The sequence below is a fragment of the Amblyomma mixtum genome, chromosome 8 (genome assembly GCF_055824585.1).
Source record: "Amblyomma mixtum isolate Tamu chromosome 8, ASM5582458v1, whole genome shotgun sequence".
Classification (NCBI taxonomy): Eukaryota; Metazoa; Arthropoda; class Arachnida; order Ixodida; family Ixodidae; genus Amblyomma; species Amblyomma mixtum.
In genome coordinates, this window is record NC_143019.1 from 73,496,239 (window position 1) to 73,512,948 (window position 16,710).

Below are 16,710 nucleotides of genomic sequence, written 5' to 3' on the forward strand. Positions count from 1 at the left end.
AAGGAAAAAAAACAGTAACCTCCGATCAACTTGTTTTAACTCAAAAGTAGCCTTTCCCTTCCTGATTTCATAAACACACACAGAAAAAAAGAGGAATAAAAAAAATGAAACAGCTACTTCGAATCGCCACGCGGGGGGGAAAGCTGACTCCCCGCCGCCGAGCTGAAAGGATTAGTCTTTCAGACGCGCCCGCCGCGGTCGCGCTTTGACTGATTGTACTGCGGTCAACTCGTGACAAAAGGCTGCAGAAATAAACGATTCCCGACTCTCCCTGTCGTTTCCGCGCCCCCTCGAGGCTCTCCGAAAACCTTGGTCGCTCCTACAATGTCGATAACCGACTCTGGCTCTGGACAACGAGCAGTGACCAGCGCGAGAAGGTGCCCCTTTCTCCCGCCCCAAGCAGGAAGCTCGGCTACTCATTCGCCATGCGCGCTTCTTAGAATGCGGGGCCAAAAGTGAAGGACGATTCCTTTTCAAGTGCGCCCGCCGAACACGCCTGCACGTGTCGTCTCGGTTGTTCGGCGCCTGCGTTCGCATGCGCTGAGTACCGCGCAACCTTGCGGTTTCTGATCTCTTGGGCCGCTTTGCCTTTTCCCTAACTGGCTTTTTGTCCCGACGGCGCGGTCTAGTCTTTCTTACAGGCCGATGCCCCTTGAAGCACTTCGCGCCTGTTCTGCTTGGAAGACGCGCTCTTCCCTTTTCATTACTGCCGTCAGCCTTCGAACGAGCTGCACGCGTCGCGAGATCATCAACTGCAGCTGCAAGTTTACGAGGCGCAACGCGGGAAGGCTTCGCCTTTCCTTCCACCGCATTTCTTTTTTTCGCACCTGTCCGCGCAACCGAATTTAGGGCTTTGAATTTGATCCGTTTCCTCTTGGTTCTTGCCCTTTTTCTCTTTCTGCGCCTAGACTGTACCGCGTGCGTTTCTTGATCACAACTAGCTATCGCTAGTTTTTCCGTCGCACTTTGGAAATTTTCCTCGAATTCAAAACTGGCCTCTCCGGCTTTGCAGCAGAGTGCCAGCTCCACGCAGCTGACAGACGGACATGAAACTGCCCCTGAGATCCCTAGCTCATTCCTTTGGGAGTTGTCCTCTACCGCGTGCCTGTCGCTTTGCGCTCTATTCTCTCTACTGCAGTGCTCAGCTACAACTGAGCCCGCCTGGCTGTCGCTCTGCGCGCCATTCCCTGTACTGCAGTGCTCAGCTACAACTGAGCCCGCCTGGCTGTCGCTCTGCGCGCCATTCTCTACTCTGCAGTGCTCAGCTACAACTGAGCCCGCCTGGCTGTCGCTCTGCGCGCCATTCTCTACTCTGCAGTGCTCAGCTACAACTGAGCCCGCCTGGCTGTCGCTCTGCGCGCCATTCTCTCTACTGCAGTGCTCAGCTACAACTGAGCCCGCCTGGCTCTTATGGCTATCCTTTTCCCCGGCAGCCTTGCACTCTTCTTGTGCCAGTATTACCAAGGTAGCCTCTCCGGAGCCTTTGTCACTGAAGCCACAGTGACATCCCAACTCGCCCTTACTGCGGTTGTTACTCTCAAAAGGGGTTTCCGCTGTTTCAACTTCGAAACCTTTCTCGCTAGGAAAATCTCCCTTTTCGCGGTTCTGCCGGTTTGACGCCTGTATCGACTCTACTGAAAGGGTCGCGCTCGTAACTGTCCCGACAAAGCTGTCCATTGCCACTCCTACCTCACTTGGAGGAGAATCCTCGCACTCGTGTCGTTGAGACGCTATCTCGGAATGCTCTCTCTTAGCATTACGTCCAACTACACTGGACACGGTCTCGGATTCTGCGGCATTCCTTGGACTACCGCACCGGTTGAACGCGTTCTCTGCCACTTCCCTCGTGGTGTCGCGATTTACCAACGCGGCTACGGTCACCGACTTTTCGGGTCTTATCTGCGGACCTATTTCATAAGCATCGCTTGCTCTTTCAGGAGTTCCGGCTCTCACACTACCGCCCTTTCTTCGTATTTCATTTTGAAGTTCTAATATTTTTAGTTTCCTTATTTCATCTTCAACCTTCCACTGTTGCCGTTGCCGTTCCCGTTCCTTCTCTTTTTCGCACTCCCGATCAGCTTCCTCCTTACGTGCTTTTTGTTTCTCCCGATCGGCTTTCTCTCTAGCCTCCTGGTCGGATTTTACTTTGCGGGCTTTTTCCCCTTGTACCAAATTCCACGTATCTACCAGCAACTGATCGTTATGCTTGACTTGTTTCAGAATGAATTCGCCCAATTCAATTTTGGTTAGTTTGCTAGGCACTTCAACTGACAGTTCCTCGCATATCAACAGCAAGTCCGACTTGTACAATCTCATTAGGTCCATGACAACGCTTTCTCCGCTTTGGCTCTGCTAACTCCACAATGCCTTGAGAATAACCCCTCTCAAACGACAAAGCCCTGATTCCCAGTCAAGATTATTCTCTGAATCTTAATCCTGGCGAATCCCCTAGCAAAAGCCAAAACGCTCACCCGTGGAGAAAGTACGATGTCGCACGGTCCATCCCACCGCTGCCACCAGTGTTGAAGATGGGGCTTCTATCCCACCGCTGGAACCAGAGTTGAAGACGGAGGGGTCCTGGAGATGACTAACTCGTTTAGCCTCACAGGTACCGGCTCCGAATGACGATGTCGGACTGCGTTATCGAGGAAACTGTACAGAAGGGTTTATTCTACATATTTACAGATGAGAATCGAATGCAATGCAATGCAATGCAATGCTCCGATCACACAACATCCCGTTAAATACGGTTCGCGTTCCCCAAATCCCTGACTAGGGAACTTAGGTCGAATAACGTTGTCCAATCGGATGGGCCATTGATGACGCTGGCGGTACCACCCCCGGCACGGGGCGGTGCTGAAGCTCTCTCGCTCTCTCACAGCTTGGGGGATGAGAAGGGGAAGACAGTCATCAAACACAGATGCGTCACCTTGACCACTGCCGCAAGTGTTCTGTGCGTTGCCTCCGTGGGAAAGCAGAATCCCGCAGTCTCCTCGCAGGTGGTTTAACTTTCTCGAACTCCCCCGCCGGATGGCCGAAGCACGAGACCCCTTCGACACAGCGTCTTTCAATTAGCAGCCTCGCTCAGCGTGACCTTGCGTAGCATCATCCCGTTCGGTGACCCGAAGGCCGACTCGGCCAACGTATACCGCTGCTTCCGCCGTGCTGCTGCTATGGCAAGCTCTCGCCGCATCTTTGCCTAACGACGACAGTCGTCTGACAGTAATTTCTCCCAGGCCCGTGGGAGACGGTCTCCTTCGATCGGTTCGGAGGTTCGGTGATTTGGAGTGCAACACCCCCGGCCGTCGTCGTCTATGCTTCTGCCGCCGGCGCCAGGCCTCGTCATATCCCTTGCTTTGCGATGAGTCACATCCGGATCTCAGGACCACGTTGTCCACTCTTAACAGCTCGTCCGCGGCCCGAAAAATCTCGAATGGCCAGCGTTCACGACCGCTGGGCAGGAAGAGATGAGGCCGGAGTCGGGTGGAAGGGCTGGTTTCCAGAAATGGCATCCAAGCTCGAACATTCAACAAAGAATGGCATCAGTGGACTGTTCCACGAGACAGGGCACTGACCCACAAGCAAGCGCTCGGAATTTGCCAAAGACCCACCAGGCTTTCTACAATGACAATAAATGTTTAATAAAACATTACTGAATTTTGGCGTACTTTTGGTGCCAAGAAAGCGCAAAATATCCCCTTTGAAATCGCCAAAGACGGACTGCTTGGACCAAGGTTAAAATCAAAAACCCACACACAGTAGGTGGTCCTACCAAGTACTCCTGTCTACAACAATCGGCTGAATCCATCAGCATTTCCGTGCGGTTTTCCGTTCCTGAAACGCATCGAGAAATTCTGTTTTTGGAGAGCAGGACTCCGTCTAAGCAAGCGACCATTTTTGGGGGGACAAAACTGTCATAAGCATGTTTGAGACGATGATCAGTCTCAAATATGAACTTTGCGCTGTTCAAGTAGCTCTGGTAACCCGACAACATCTGTGCCGTCTAAACCAAACGCGCGCTCTTTGTCTAAAGCGCTTAACGCTTCTCTACATGTCAGCCTGCGGCTGATGTACTGAACATGGTGCTCTTCGTGGCCGTCGCCAACTTGACTTAAAATAGCACCCAGTCCTCTATCACTGGCGTCCCACTGAGCTTCTTTAACAAAATAAGTGGCCCGAATCAAAGGTCTGGACACGAGCGCATCTCTCAGGCTCCTTAAAGAGTTCTCTCTTAGGTCATCTCAGTATACGTCAGTGAGGCTCCCTTTTCGTAAGGTGTCAGTCAATCAAGGGATCTACGCTCCGCCTACGCGACGTTAAGCGTAGTTCTACTCGAGCTGCACTCCTGTGAGTGCCCTTATCTCTTGGTAGCATGGGAAATCGACACCTGTGATTTCTAAACTCAGTGACGCCCTAGCCTTTCTAACTCAGTGACGCCCTAGCCTTTCTAACTCAGTGACGCCATAGCCCTTGTCTAAGGTAAGGAAAAAAAACAGTAACCTCCGATCAACTTGTTTTAACTCAAAAGTAGCCTTTCCCTTCCTGATTTCATAAACACACACAGAAAAAAAGAGGAATAAAAAAAATGAAACAGCTACTTCGAATCGCCACGCGGGGGGGAAAGCTGACTCCCCGCCGCCGAGCTGAAAGGATTAGTCTTTCAGACGCGCCCGCCGCGGTCGCGCTTTGACTGATTGTACTGCGGTCAACTCGTGACAAAAGGCTGCAGAAATAAACGATTCCCGACTCTCCCTGTCGTTTCCGCGCCCCCTCGAGGCTCTCCGAAAACCTTGGTCGCTCCTACAATGTCGATAACCGACTCTGGCTCTGGACAACGAGCAGTGACCAGCGCGAGAAGGTGCCCCTTTCTCCCGCCCCAAGCAGGAAGCTCGGCTACTCATTCGCCATGCGCGCTTCTTAGAATGCGGGGCCAAAAGTGAAGGACGATTCCTTTTCAAGTGCGCCCGCCGAACACGCCTGCACGTGTCGTCTCGGTTGTTCGGCGCCTGCGTTCGCATGCGCTGAGTACCGCGCAACCTTGCGGTTTCTGATCTCTTGGGCCGCTTTGCCTTTTCCCTAACTGGCTTTTTGTCCCGACGGCGCGGTCTAGTCTTTCTTACAGGCCGATGCCCCTTGAAGCACTTCGCGCCTGTTCTGCTTGGAAGACGCGCTCTTCCCTTTTCATTACTGCCGTCAGCCTTCGAACGAGCTGCACGCGTCGCGAGATCATCAACTGCAGCTGCAAGTTTACGAGGCGCAACGCGGGAAGGCTTCGCCTTTCCTTCCACCGCATTTCTTTTTTTCGCACCTGTCCGCGCAACCGAATTTAGGGCTTTGAATTTGATCCGTTTCCTCTTGGTTCTTGCCCTTTTTCTCTTTCTGCGCCTAGACTGTACCGCGTGCGTTTCTTGATCACAACTAGCTATCGCTAGTTTTTCCGTCGCACTTTGGAAATTTTCCTCGAATTCAAAACTGGCCTCTCCGGCTTTGCAGCAGAGTGCCAGCTCCACGCAGCTGACAGACGGACATGAAACTGCCCCTGAGATCCCTAGCTCATTCCTTTGGGAGTTGTCCTCTACCGCGTGCCTCGTGCCTGTCGCCTGTCGAGGAAACTGTACAGAAGGGTTTATTCTACATATTTACAGATGAGAATCGAATGCAATGCAATGCAATGCAATGCTCCGATCACACAACATCCCGTTAAATACGGTTCGCGTTCCCCAAATCCCTGACTAGGGAACTTAGGTCGAATAACGTTGTCCAATCGGATGGGCCATTGATGACGCTGGCGGTACCACCCCCGGCACGGGGCGGTGCTGAAGCTCTCTCGCTCTCTCACAGCTTGGGGGATGAGAAGGGGAAGACAGTCATCAAACACAGATGCGTCACCTTGACCACTGCCGCAAGTGTTCTGTGCGTTGCCTCCGTGGGAAAGCAGAATCCCGCAGTCTCCTCGCAGGTGGTTTAACTTTCTCGAACTCCCCCGCCGGATGGCCGAAGCACGAGACCCCTTCGACACAGCGTCTTTCAATTAGCAGCCTCGCTCAGCGTGACCTTGCGTAGCATCATCCCGTTCGGTGACCCGAAGGCCGACTCGGCCAACGTATACCGCTGCTTCCGCCGTGCTGCTGCTATGGCAAGCTCTCGCCGCATCTTTGCCTAACGACGACAGTCGTCTGACAGTAATTTCTCCCAGGCCCGTGGGAGACGGTCTCCTTCGATCGGTTCGGAGGTTCGGTGATTTGGAGTGCAACACCCCCGGCCGTCGTCGTCTATGCTTCTGCCGCCGGCGCCAGGCCTCGTCATATCCCTTGCTTTGCGATGAGTCACATCCGGATCTCAGGACCACGTTGTCCACTCTTAACAGTGTGTGGTGACGGCTGATCGGGGCCCTTGGCTCGCGCGAAGCTCGAACCCGCGGTGGGTGGTGGCCTGTGTCCACTTAGAAACCCATAACTGGCGCCCAACGTGCTAAGTCATTGGCGCTTACGCCTTTGATGGCACTTTAGCCGAGCAGGTCGCCTTGACGATCACGCTTGCGCACCGTGTCTACCACCCCCAGCGCGGCACTCGGCAGCTACATGTCGGCTCCCTACGGAGTTGTAGCGTCGTTTGATCCGCTGGCTGCTGTTCCTTCGAATAGCTAGACACCGTGGTTGGCCGCGGCCCCCATTGGGGTTTACGGTGACACAACCCAAAATGTTGACCACGTGGCTCCCATTGGAGCTGTATCGGAAGCACCCTGCGGTGCATCCGCTGGTCACATGCCTCAGCTGTGCACGCTTTCCGCCCAGTGCGAAAGCAGTTCGTGTCACGCTGCCGCAACCGGCAGTTTCGAACAGCAGCAGCCGTGCCCCGCGAGCAGTCAATTCTGCTCTGGGAACGGCGAGGCGCTGGCCCGGTTCCCTGTGGAAACCACGCCGCTCATCGAACTAGGAGCCTTGCCTCCCTCGTTCGTGTAGCCCGCCCAAGCCTCCACTGAGGCAGGGGTGCAGTGCGCTCAGTTGGCTGATGCGGCTCCGCGAGCCTGCGGGTCGGCTGGCGCGCTGGGCTCTCCTGATACAGCATTACGACTTTTCCGTGCAGTGTCGAAAGGGGAGCACAAACGTGGTAGCTGACGCGCTATCCCGTGCCCCACTCGCCAGCGGCGCCTTGACGCCTGTAGGCGGAGGGGGCGAAACAGCGGACGAGCCGCCGGGCGGCAAGGAGGGGGAACCCGCAAACGGGTTAACCCATTCCGCTAACCAGGCGAGCAGCGCTTCGCAAAGCGGACGAGAGGCAAAGCTCTTCGTGAGCGCCTCGGAGGTGCCGACGCGAACGGAAATTTTGGCTGCAAACCTGAATGGGGACGAGACCATCCTCCCCTCTGGGATGACTGGAATCGTTTTCAGCCGTAAGAGCTACTGAAAGCCCAGCAAAATGACCCCTTTTGTCGCGAGGATAGCGACGGTCTCAGGGAGACGGAGCGCCGTGACGCTACTTGTATTGTAGCGGGCGCAGGGGGGCAGAAGCCAGCGTGTGTCGCGGCGAACCCCGGGGAGTCATATTTGCTGGACCATGACGAGCTCGTGCTGAAGTACATAGCCACCGATGACGAGTCCATCGACCCGTTCTAGGTGGTTATCCCCAAAAGTCTAAGAGGCGCACTTTTGCGATTCTCTAATGACGAGCCACTGGCCGGTCATTTGAGTGGCTCCAAAGTTTTTGCAAAACTGAGCCATTCGGTGACGTGGCCCGGCATGAAGCGTGACATTTTCCGCTATTGCCGTTCCTGCCATGTCTGTCAAGCGGTGAAGTCACGGGGCGGCAAGCCGCCTGGAATGATGAAACCGATTGACAGTGTGCGTCCGTGGCAGATGGCCACCTGCGATTTGATGGGGCCTTTCCCCAGGAGCAAGCAGGGGTTCATAGACCTGAAGGCCTACGCGTCACGGTCTGACGAGCTTGCGCCGGTACCCATTGGTATCAAAGGCAAGCGCAAAGGCACAACTGGTGCTGCGGAACGCAAGCGTACGGAGCACCGGTACAATCTGAGGCGACGGTCACCGGTGTGATTTATGCCGGACGGCGGACTTTTCCGCAACCGAAGGCACGCAGCCTCAGCTAGCTGGCGAGCTTTCTCGTCAGGCCCTACCCAGGTGAAGCACGGTGTGTTTTGTTTTGTTTTGGCAGCATGCTCAGTTCCAACCTTGTGTGTTTATCTATTTATTTATTTGTTTTGCTTGAGTCAGTTTCTAGCCACTTTCGTTTTCCTGCTTGTTCGTCTGTTTTCGTTCTAACGTACCGATATGTACATAGGCAACATGCGTTTGTGTTGGCGTTCAGTTTTTTTTCCCAGACTTGTACATAGGCAAACTTCAGCCCGCTCGTGCTTGCTCTTATCTTCTAGAAGGAATAGATTGGATTAGGTGTCGTTTGTACAGCGCGCCTTTTCTCATTTCCGGCCCGACTGTGGGTGGTTGGCTCGTTAAGGAGCCGTGTGTCGCGTTGCGAGTTTTGTGCGGCCCGTATGGAGGGGAAGTTGGCGGGGGGTTTGGGGCGATGGGGGGCGGAAAGTGCACCCTTTGACCCTCGCCGCGGCGCCTCTGGACGCTTCTGATGGGGGGGTCGTTGTCGCCGACCAGCGTCCGCGCACGTGCCGGTGTATGCGTGTTTGTGGCTGTGGCTGTGTGCGCGCGTAACCATGAGCCAAGGCGACGCCTGTGAGTTGTGCCGTTGTGTCCTTCTGCGTGAGCGCGCGAGGATGAGAAGGACCCCTCGCTGTGGACAAGGTTACACATCTGGACGCCGCCGAACGTCCTCGCCCGTTTCAGCCGGCGTGAAGAGGGGTGTACTAACTGTCTTGTGCCCGAACGTGATGTCGTGTCCAAGGGCGCGAGGTCAGTGCTCTGCCGCGGCCCCGTCGTCATCAACGCACCATACATCAACGGAAAGAAGACCGCCATCAGTCGTCGGCCCTCCCAACCCGTTCAACTTGAAGTCTGCGAGCGGTGAGTCGCCGACCGGCCCAATTTGCCGCGCCATCGAACTTTGAGGCTGGCATCCACCTGTAACATAGCTGTACAGTTGTATTCACATCTTCTTGTGTACCGTGTATATAATCTGCAAGCTGTTTTGATTTACTGAGGCGTATGCAAGTGTTGTTTGCCTTGTTTTTCCTTTGTTTTCTTACGTTGTTCTGGCTGGAACTGAAGGGTAGCTAGTTTTGTTTTGTGTATTCATTTCTTTATTTTGGAACTGAAGTGTAGCTTATTTTTTTGTGTATTGATTTCTTTATTTTCGCCGCGTGCTTTGCCGATGGGTAGGAGGGCATTTAAGGAGAGGGGGATGTGGGAATCTGGCTTTCCGCCGTCGCCTTTGCGCGGCTCTGCCGGCCTCCCGCGTTGTTTCTCCTCTTTCCCTTGCTCCCGCCTCAGGCGGTGGAGAGGCGGCTGGGTGACTAATCACTGTCATTTAGCCACAGCTCCGCCCCGGCTCCCCAAGGGCCTTTGCCATTGGCGCCTTTTGGCGGGAATTTGGGACCCGCTTTGGGCGGCCGCGCGCTGCGCGACCGTCCGAGCGGGGCCCCGAGAGAGAGAGATCCCTCCGAGACAGCGTAAGGTGCGTACGTTACTGTTTGTCCGTGCCGGCCTTTGCCGTTCGGACCAGTGCTTACTCGAGCTCGCCCGCACGTGTCCTCTGACCTGCAGCGGCTCGAGCCTGTCCAGCGGGGTCCAGCGACCTCTGACAGGCGTACCTTGCGTTGAATGCCCACTCTCTCTCGCAACCGGCCCAACGGTCGACACGAGAGAGAGATCACAGCACTGCCGCGGGGACATTCTCCTGCAGCGGCGTGCTAGCGGTGCGCATTACTCGAGTCGCTTCGTGCGCGCAGCGGAGCCTTGCTCCTCGCGCGCCCCCGGGACGGGGTGACTATTGAGTGTGTGTGTATCAGCTGGAGGACGATGTGAATAAACGTCTCCTTTGTGAACTTGGAGGCCTATTTCTTTGCGGCGAATCGCTCTCCTCCCAGCGGAGGTTGAGTGCGCCGCATCGGTGTCCCAGTGTGTGTGTGGTGACGGCTGATCGGGGCCCTAGGCTCGCGCGAAGCTCGAACCCGCGGTGGGTGGTGGCCTGTGTCCACTTAGAAACCCACAAGGTGAACGGGTCTCGTTGAAAAGTGTTATAGCCCGTGAGCTTAACCGCATCTCCGGTTTCTTGCAACGCAAGGACTGCGGTGGGGTGTTCGAGGTTGTCAAGCGTTTGGTTCTGTTTTTGAAACCCCGACAATTCCATTGCACAAGGGAAAAAACTTGCTGTCTTTTCGGGGGGCGGCGCCCTTTAGGCGCGAAGCGTCGCCCTTTGAACGCAACGCTTTTTGAGGAAAGGAAATGGCGCTGTAATTCTCTGTCCTCTCGGTGGACACCTTAACCGCACCGTATAGTAAGGGAGGAAGAGGGAGTGAAAGAAGAAAGAGGGGGCCGTAGTGAAGAAAATGGAAATTGTACTTGAGAAAAGGAAATTACGCAGTAACTGTCTCACATATCTCCGTGGACACTAGTAGAAAATTGTATTTGAGGAAAGGAAATTGCGCAGTAACTGCTTCACATATTTCAGTGGACACCCGTCAAAATTCGCACGTCACGACCATTTCGACCAATCCGAAACGTGGAAAAATTTGCTAACACGTCTTGGTCACGAGAGTATGAGGCATGGATGGATGGAAACAACTTTATTACACCCCCAAAAAAAATCTTCCAGGGTGGTGCCTATACTGGTCCAGGAGTCCACGGGCTTGCGCTTCACGTAAAGCCCGATCCACCAGCCATTTCTGGCCGGCGGGCTGAGCGGTCCGTAAAGCAGCCTCCCAGGAAGAATGAGTGGGATTGGGGATGGGGGGTACTGCCTTTGGGGAAGGGCATTCCCAAAGGTAGTAAAAAAGTGTGGACGCCACAGGTGGTACAATTAGGAGGAAAGGTGGGGTGAAAGCATGAGAGACAGTGGGGGAAAATAAAACAGCCTGTCTGTAATTGTCGCCATGGGCGCTGGATGAGGGCGACAAGGTACTGTGGGGTGGTGGCAGTGTCATGCGGCTGAGTTTGTAGAATTGTAATTTGATGATATGTATGCAGGACCGATGTAGCCTCTTTCGCAGGGTTGGGTTCACTGATCATCCGGGGTCCGGGAGAAGTGTTCTCGGGCCAGCGCATGAACGCGCTCATTACGTCACCGAAATTTGCACAGACAGTATGAGCCATTAAAGGCTTTCGCCTTAGAAGCGTTTGTAAACATGCAAATAGCTTTGAAAATGGACGGACACAAAAACCACCGCGTCTCACAGTGGATCTGTTCGGCGCCTGAAATTGCGCTGCGAGGTTTTAAGGCGGAAGCCTTCAATGCCTCATCGTTGTAAGCTGGAGTTGTCGACTGAAATGTCACGCTCTTCAATTGGTCGAAGTTGTGACGTCAAACTGCGCGAATTTCAAACTGGGTGATGCTCTGATAAAAATAAATAAATAAAACCGAGTAGGAAATTGGTCGAGTTGAGGAATCGAACCAGGGTCTCTGCAGTGTGAGACGAGCACGCTAACCACTCTGTCAATGCCAGCCTTTTTTTTCTTTATTGCCTGGCTTTCACACACAACATTCAACAGCTCGATGGTTCGGAATGAACAAAGGCGCGTCTAGTGAATACAGTGTCTTCGTTCACTCCCATCTGCCTCCCTTCCCGTTACGGCGAGGTTCAGGTGTCCACCGAGATACGCGAGAGAGATAATTTCCTTTCCTCAAAAACCAATTTACCGACGAGCAAGGCGTAGAGCCGAACGGGCGATGGCGTTCTGTGGGCTCCTAGGCAGCGTTGCAAGACCCTATCGCGTTCCACTCTTAGAGGCGAAGCTTAACATCTTAACCACAAATCAGTGACACAAGCAGCAACACCGCGCTTAAGGTTTTCGCCTCACCGCACTTTGGTCAACAAAGCGCCCCCCTGAATTTTTACTTCATATTTTAGGAAATTTCAGGAAGGGTGGAATAAAATCCTGCGCTGAACTAGACAAGGGACGCTGTTGACTGAAAAAATGAATACTTAATACAGAAAAACGCGCATTACCTCTTATTAGCTGACCCTGTACCCAGCTTACTATCTCATGTTTTCCGGAAGATCATGAGGGTGTGCCAGAGGTGCAGGCAACTCTACTCTCTTTTAGCGGACTGCACCCCGTTCCCTCAGTTCAATAATATCAACATGTGTTTCGAATGTATTTTTCACAAGTTATGCTCCCGCTCGCTCTGTACCGTTCTATTAGTTGAATAAATGTGTCTACATGATTCCCGTATGTATGCTTCACAGTGACAATACAACGCTTCACTGCTGATATATGTATGAATTTCAAAACACACTCTCCACGCCTTCATTGTATATGAATGTAATTTCATTTCATTATTCTTATCTCTAAGCCCACTGTATACTGTAACTGCATTGTATACTGTAAGCTCACTGCAACTCCCTGGGACAAACGGGTCGGCGCGGCCATCTGAAGGTCCTCGGACTGCACGGTTTGGGGGCGGATAAAGGCCGTCGTTGTGAATCCCACAAATATTTTCCGCTTTATCTCATTCAGTAATTTTATCCTCAGGAACATGCGAAGTGATTTGGCACCACTCGGAACATTCTGCGCCAAATGGGGCGGTGTCCCCCAAATTTTATGCAAATGGTTGTCCCAGTGCCGGTCCCACTTCTACAGCCGCTATACTGGCACATATACTATAACGGGTAGAAAGTATATAGTCGGATACAACTTAAGTCTGCAGTGAAGCTCCGCCCACATTCACCCTCCGCGCACAGAATTCCTCCGCGACAAAAAAGTAGTCCGCTGTTTAAACGTTTCTTGTTACGTAAACAAGAAGCTTATCACAAGAAAAAAATTATGAGCTCTAGAATTTTGATACGTGGATTGTTTGGTATAGTCAAACATTAAAAAGCTAATTTCGTTTACGGTTGCGATTGGCCAGCGGAGCAATACAGGACGCCGGGGACCGCGGCCCAGTGTTAGCAACTGCTGTTTTTTTTTTTAAATTCTATCCTACTATATCACCAGTTGAGGCGCTACGCTCTCACTGTTGCTATATGATGTAGTGTAGCCACGTGGCTGCTGTTTCGGTCAATCTGACATTCATTGCAGACAGACGCGTCCTTGAAAAACGTAAGCAGGTGGTGGTGGTGAAAAACATTTATCGTGTATTAAATTTTTACAGAGGTTACTGGGGTAGGCCCTAGGCCCTTTCCCCTAACAATACTAGGTGGAGCCCCTATTCCGGGGCCCCATTGGCAAGCAACGCCACCCGCATCCGTTGAACCAAGGCCTTTGGGGTCTTTAGGTCCTGACAGCCGAGCAGGGCCGCCTCCCAGTCCTCTCTGGTAGGGTTGGGGTTGGGGGGGAAGATGGGTTTGATTGACACGCCGAAACCATGTGGAAAGTGTGAGCCACCTCCCCACAGAACTGGCACGTGTCATCAAAGGATGTGTTGAAATGTTTAAGTACCGCCGGGCACAGTACAGTGCTAGTGAGAATTTTGATGAGGAGGCGCTCGTCAGCGCGATCCACTCCCTTACAAGGGGCCGGGTAGCGCCGGTGCTCCTCCTTGTAGTAATCGGGGATGTGTGTTGAATGTAAGGGCCAGATTGTCTGATTGGAAGTAGGCTTCCAAGGACAGGGAGACAGCCCGGGGAGAGAGTGCGCGGACGGCTTGATCGGCCTGTTCGTTTCCCTGGAGGCCCTGGTGACCGGGGCCCAAATCAGGTTGCGTGGAGTTGGATCTTCGCATCGGCAGCTAAGAGCTACCACTCTTAAAAGGCGGATCCCGTTTTGCGCCTTGGACCATACGTATATGTTCGTGCATACTCACCACATGGACGTTGTTGACCTGGAAGTTGCGGCTGATGGTGATGGCGCTGACGTGGGTCTCGGCATCCCCGGCAGTCTTGCTCACGGCGTCGCGCTTGATCACCGTCGGCAACTCGTCCGTGTTCGCCATGTAGATGGTGAGGAAGGTGGTGTAGAACTTGAACACCACCCAGCCCTGGCTGTCGAGGGGTGCGCCGCGCAGGCCGCCCGCCTGCTTGCCGCCGTAAAACACCGGTATCCTGCAAGAGGGGAGGCACACGACACAGCAGTTCTATGTGCCGTCTTCACCAAAAGTAACCGAGCACAGGTAGTTTGTTTCTTAGTCGCGTAGCGAAGCACTTGTGGCAACCTGTGTAATGCAAGGTACGTGAGCCCTTGTCCTTACGTTTTGGCACCTTTATGTCTTTAGGGGTGCCATAAAGGCTCCGTTATACGGTCGAGAAGCAGAAACCTGCTGCTCGGTTACTTTTGGCGAAGGGGGTAGATATGCCCACAAAAGTTTTCGCAACAGAAGAATTACAAAAAAAAATTGGCAGTGGCTTAGCTCAGCTAGGCCAAGATATACTTTCTGAAAGCAGTTTCGCCTAATCACATTTCGGTAGCGACGACGCATTTCGGCTGGCGAAGCGAGCGGAGGCGGGCGCAACGACGAGGCAAGCGGTGTGACGTCATACCAAACGGCGGCGACGTCTCCGCGGCGAGGCGCGTGGTGTGACGTCATGCCAGATGGTGCGGCGTCCGCCAGCTGCGGTGGTTGCTAGGCAACGGCTCAAGGTCGGTCTCTGTGAGCACCGCCACAGCGAAATCGCAAGTTCGTGGCCAATGTAGCTTTCTCTACAAAACGTTTAATTGCCTGGCAGTCTAGCAAGCGGCCACGATCGATCTGCTGAAGAATGTGTTTTGCACTATCTGCATAATCAATGCACCGCTCAACGCCTGCCCACGCCTGTAGGCATGTAAACTAAGATTTTTCGTGGTTCCGAAGTTTCGAAAACTATTGTGTGCACCTGTACAAGGTCCCTCTATTGGATGCTCATCTCACGTCACAGGCGGTTGTACAGAGCGCAGCTTCAGGACAGAAGTCTTATTTATGAACAGAATAAACAACGAGGGCTACATAAATTGCTCCAAGGAACTATCTAGCTATTCAGAGTCGGACTGCTAGCAATAAGGCTTATATAAAAAAAACGCATACGTATCTGAGCATCGAATTTTTACTAGATATTGTGATACCCTTACGAATGCAAGCGCACTGCTTTATGCCACCGGTGAAGCTGTGGTCCCGGGTTCGAACCCCTGACCACAGCAAATTTTTCTTTAACTACGCAGTTTCTTTGGAAGCTTTATAGCTTTCCTTTGTAGCAGCGTGGCGGCGCTGGCGGATGTCAGGGAGTAATTTTCTTTATTACAAATAATTATCGAGTGGCGGAAACTTTCCCATTTTTGTGCAGCATGCCAGTTAAGAACTCACGTCGTTTCCCTTCAGCCAATGAGCTAATTTTATGACCGACGATCCATTCTGGCCACGTGGGGCTTCTAAAAAATAGAACTGACTCAATGTCGTGCACACTTGTGGTAATGCGAATTTCAGACACAGCTGGAAATGTCGACGCTAGCCAGAGAGTGTAGTAACAACAGTTAGAATTTTTAGAACAATTCAAAAGACGTTTATTCGTCTTTCCGTTACAAAGGAGCTCTGGGTTAACAAGAGGCCGTGTTGCTTCTTTCGTGTCCAACACCTGAGTCTGTTGTTTACGCGCCGCGCGAGCGCTCGTCCTCCTCATCCTCTCCTCACATCACTCTCTCCTCCCACGGGCGGCTCGGGTTGCTCTGACTCAAAGTACGGGTTGCTCGCCCTCCGGCGAAGGATCTCCGTCGGCGGGGATGAGCTGGCCCTCACACAACAAAAAGGAAAAGGTGCGCCTTTCCTCCTGTTGAGCAGCCGTGTGCAGAAAGCAGTCACGCACGGTCGCTTAGCCATCCAGGCGGCATCAGGGGTGGCAGACGCAGCGGAGAGAGAGGAATGAGTGCTGGAAGGAGCGAGGAGGAGCCCATGACGTCAAGAGAGTTGTCAAAAATTCCAGAAGACACTTTGTAAATTCTAAAGTGTGCTTGGCGAAAGCCTAGTGGTCAACCCACTGCCACTTCCCCGAACCGCCTGGAGCGCAATCACTGGGCCGCTTCGGAGCCATGCGTCTCAGCCACTCGACTGCAACGAGACGCCTGGCGAAGGAGCGGCGGTGCAGCTGCCACCGCCGACGCACGCGCACGCGTTCTACCGCTACTGTGTGACGTCACGGTTGCTATGCACAGCTGCGTCCCCCACCAGCGCGCCGGTTGCTAAGGAGGGGAGGAGGTTTCGCCGCTGCGCGGAGGAGAGGCCACAGTTGGCACGATTCCAGAAGCGTGACACCTCTGCTGACAACCTTCTGTCGACAACGATGAGGCATTAAAGGCTTTCGCCTTAATATCTTACCGGCGACTGCCATTCCGGCCGACCAGATCAGCGCAGCGCGTTGTCGTGCGTCACATCACTCCATTCTGACCTGTCAGCTTGTACCCCTTTATTTCAATGTCCCATCCAAAACGTACTGAACTATAGAGACCTGCACAGATAGCAGAGTCCTGTGTAACTGCTTGTGTCAACTTTCATTAGCTTTTGGCCGTTGAGGGCGCTCGGTTGCCGTGTTCTTCTGCTATGAGCCATAATGAAACGTTTTCTAGGACAGAAAAAAAAGCGCCTTCCCCCTTGACTGCTTTCTTTTCGTCAGCACCGCCGCGCCTAACGTCGATAAGTTGATGATCATTAGGTGGATAAGTAATA

At 53.3% G+C, this 16,710-nt stretch overlaps 1 protein-coding gene across 2 annotated transcripts in view; it reads right to left on the minus strand.

Moving 5' to 3' along the window:
* The window catches only part of LOC149333007 (uncharacterized), a 68,355-nt gene that overhangs the window by 36,236 nt on the left and 15,409 nt on the right, over positions 1-16,710 (minus strand). For both annotated transcript variants that reach the window (XM_089555952.1, XM_089555953.1), the window contains exon 6: positions 13,888-14,125. In XM_089555952.1, the coding sequence (XP_089412078.1) occupies positions 13,888-14,125 (238 nt within the window). The remainder of the gene's footprint in view (positions 1-13,887; positions 14,126-16,710) is intronic.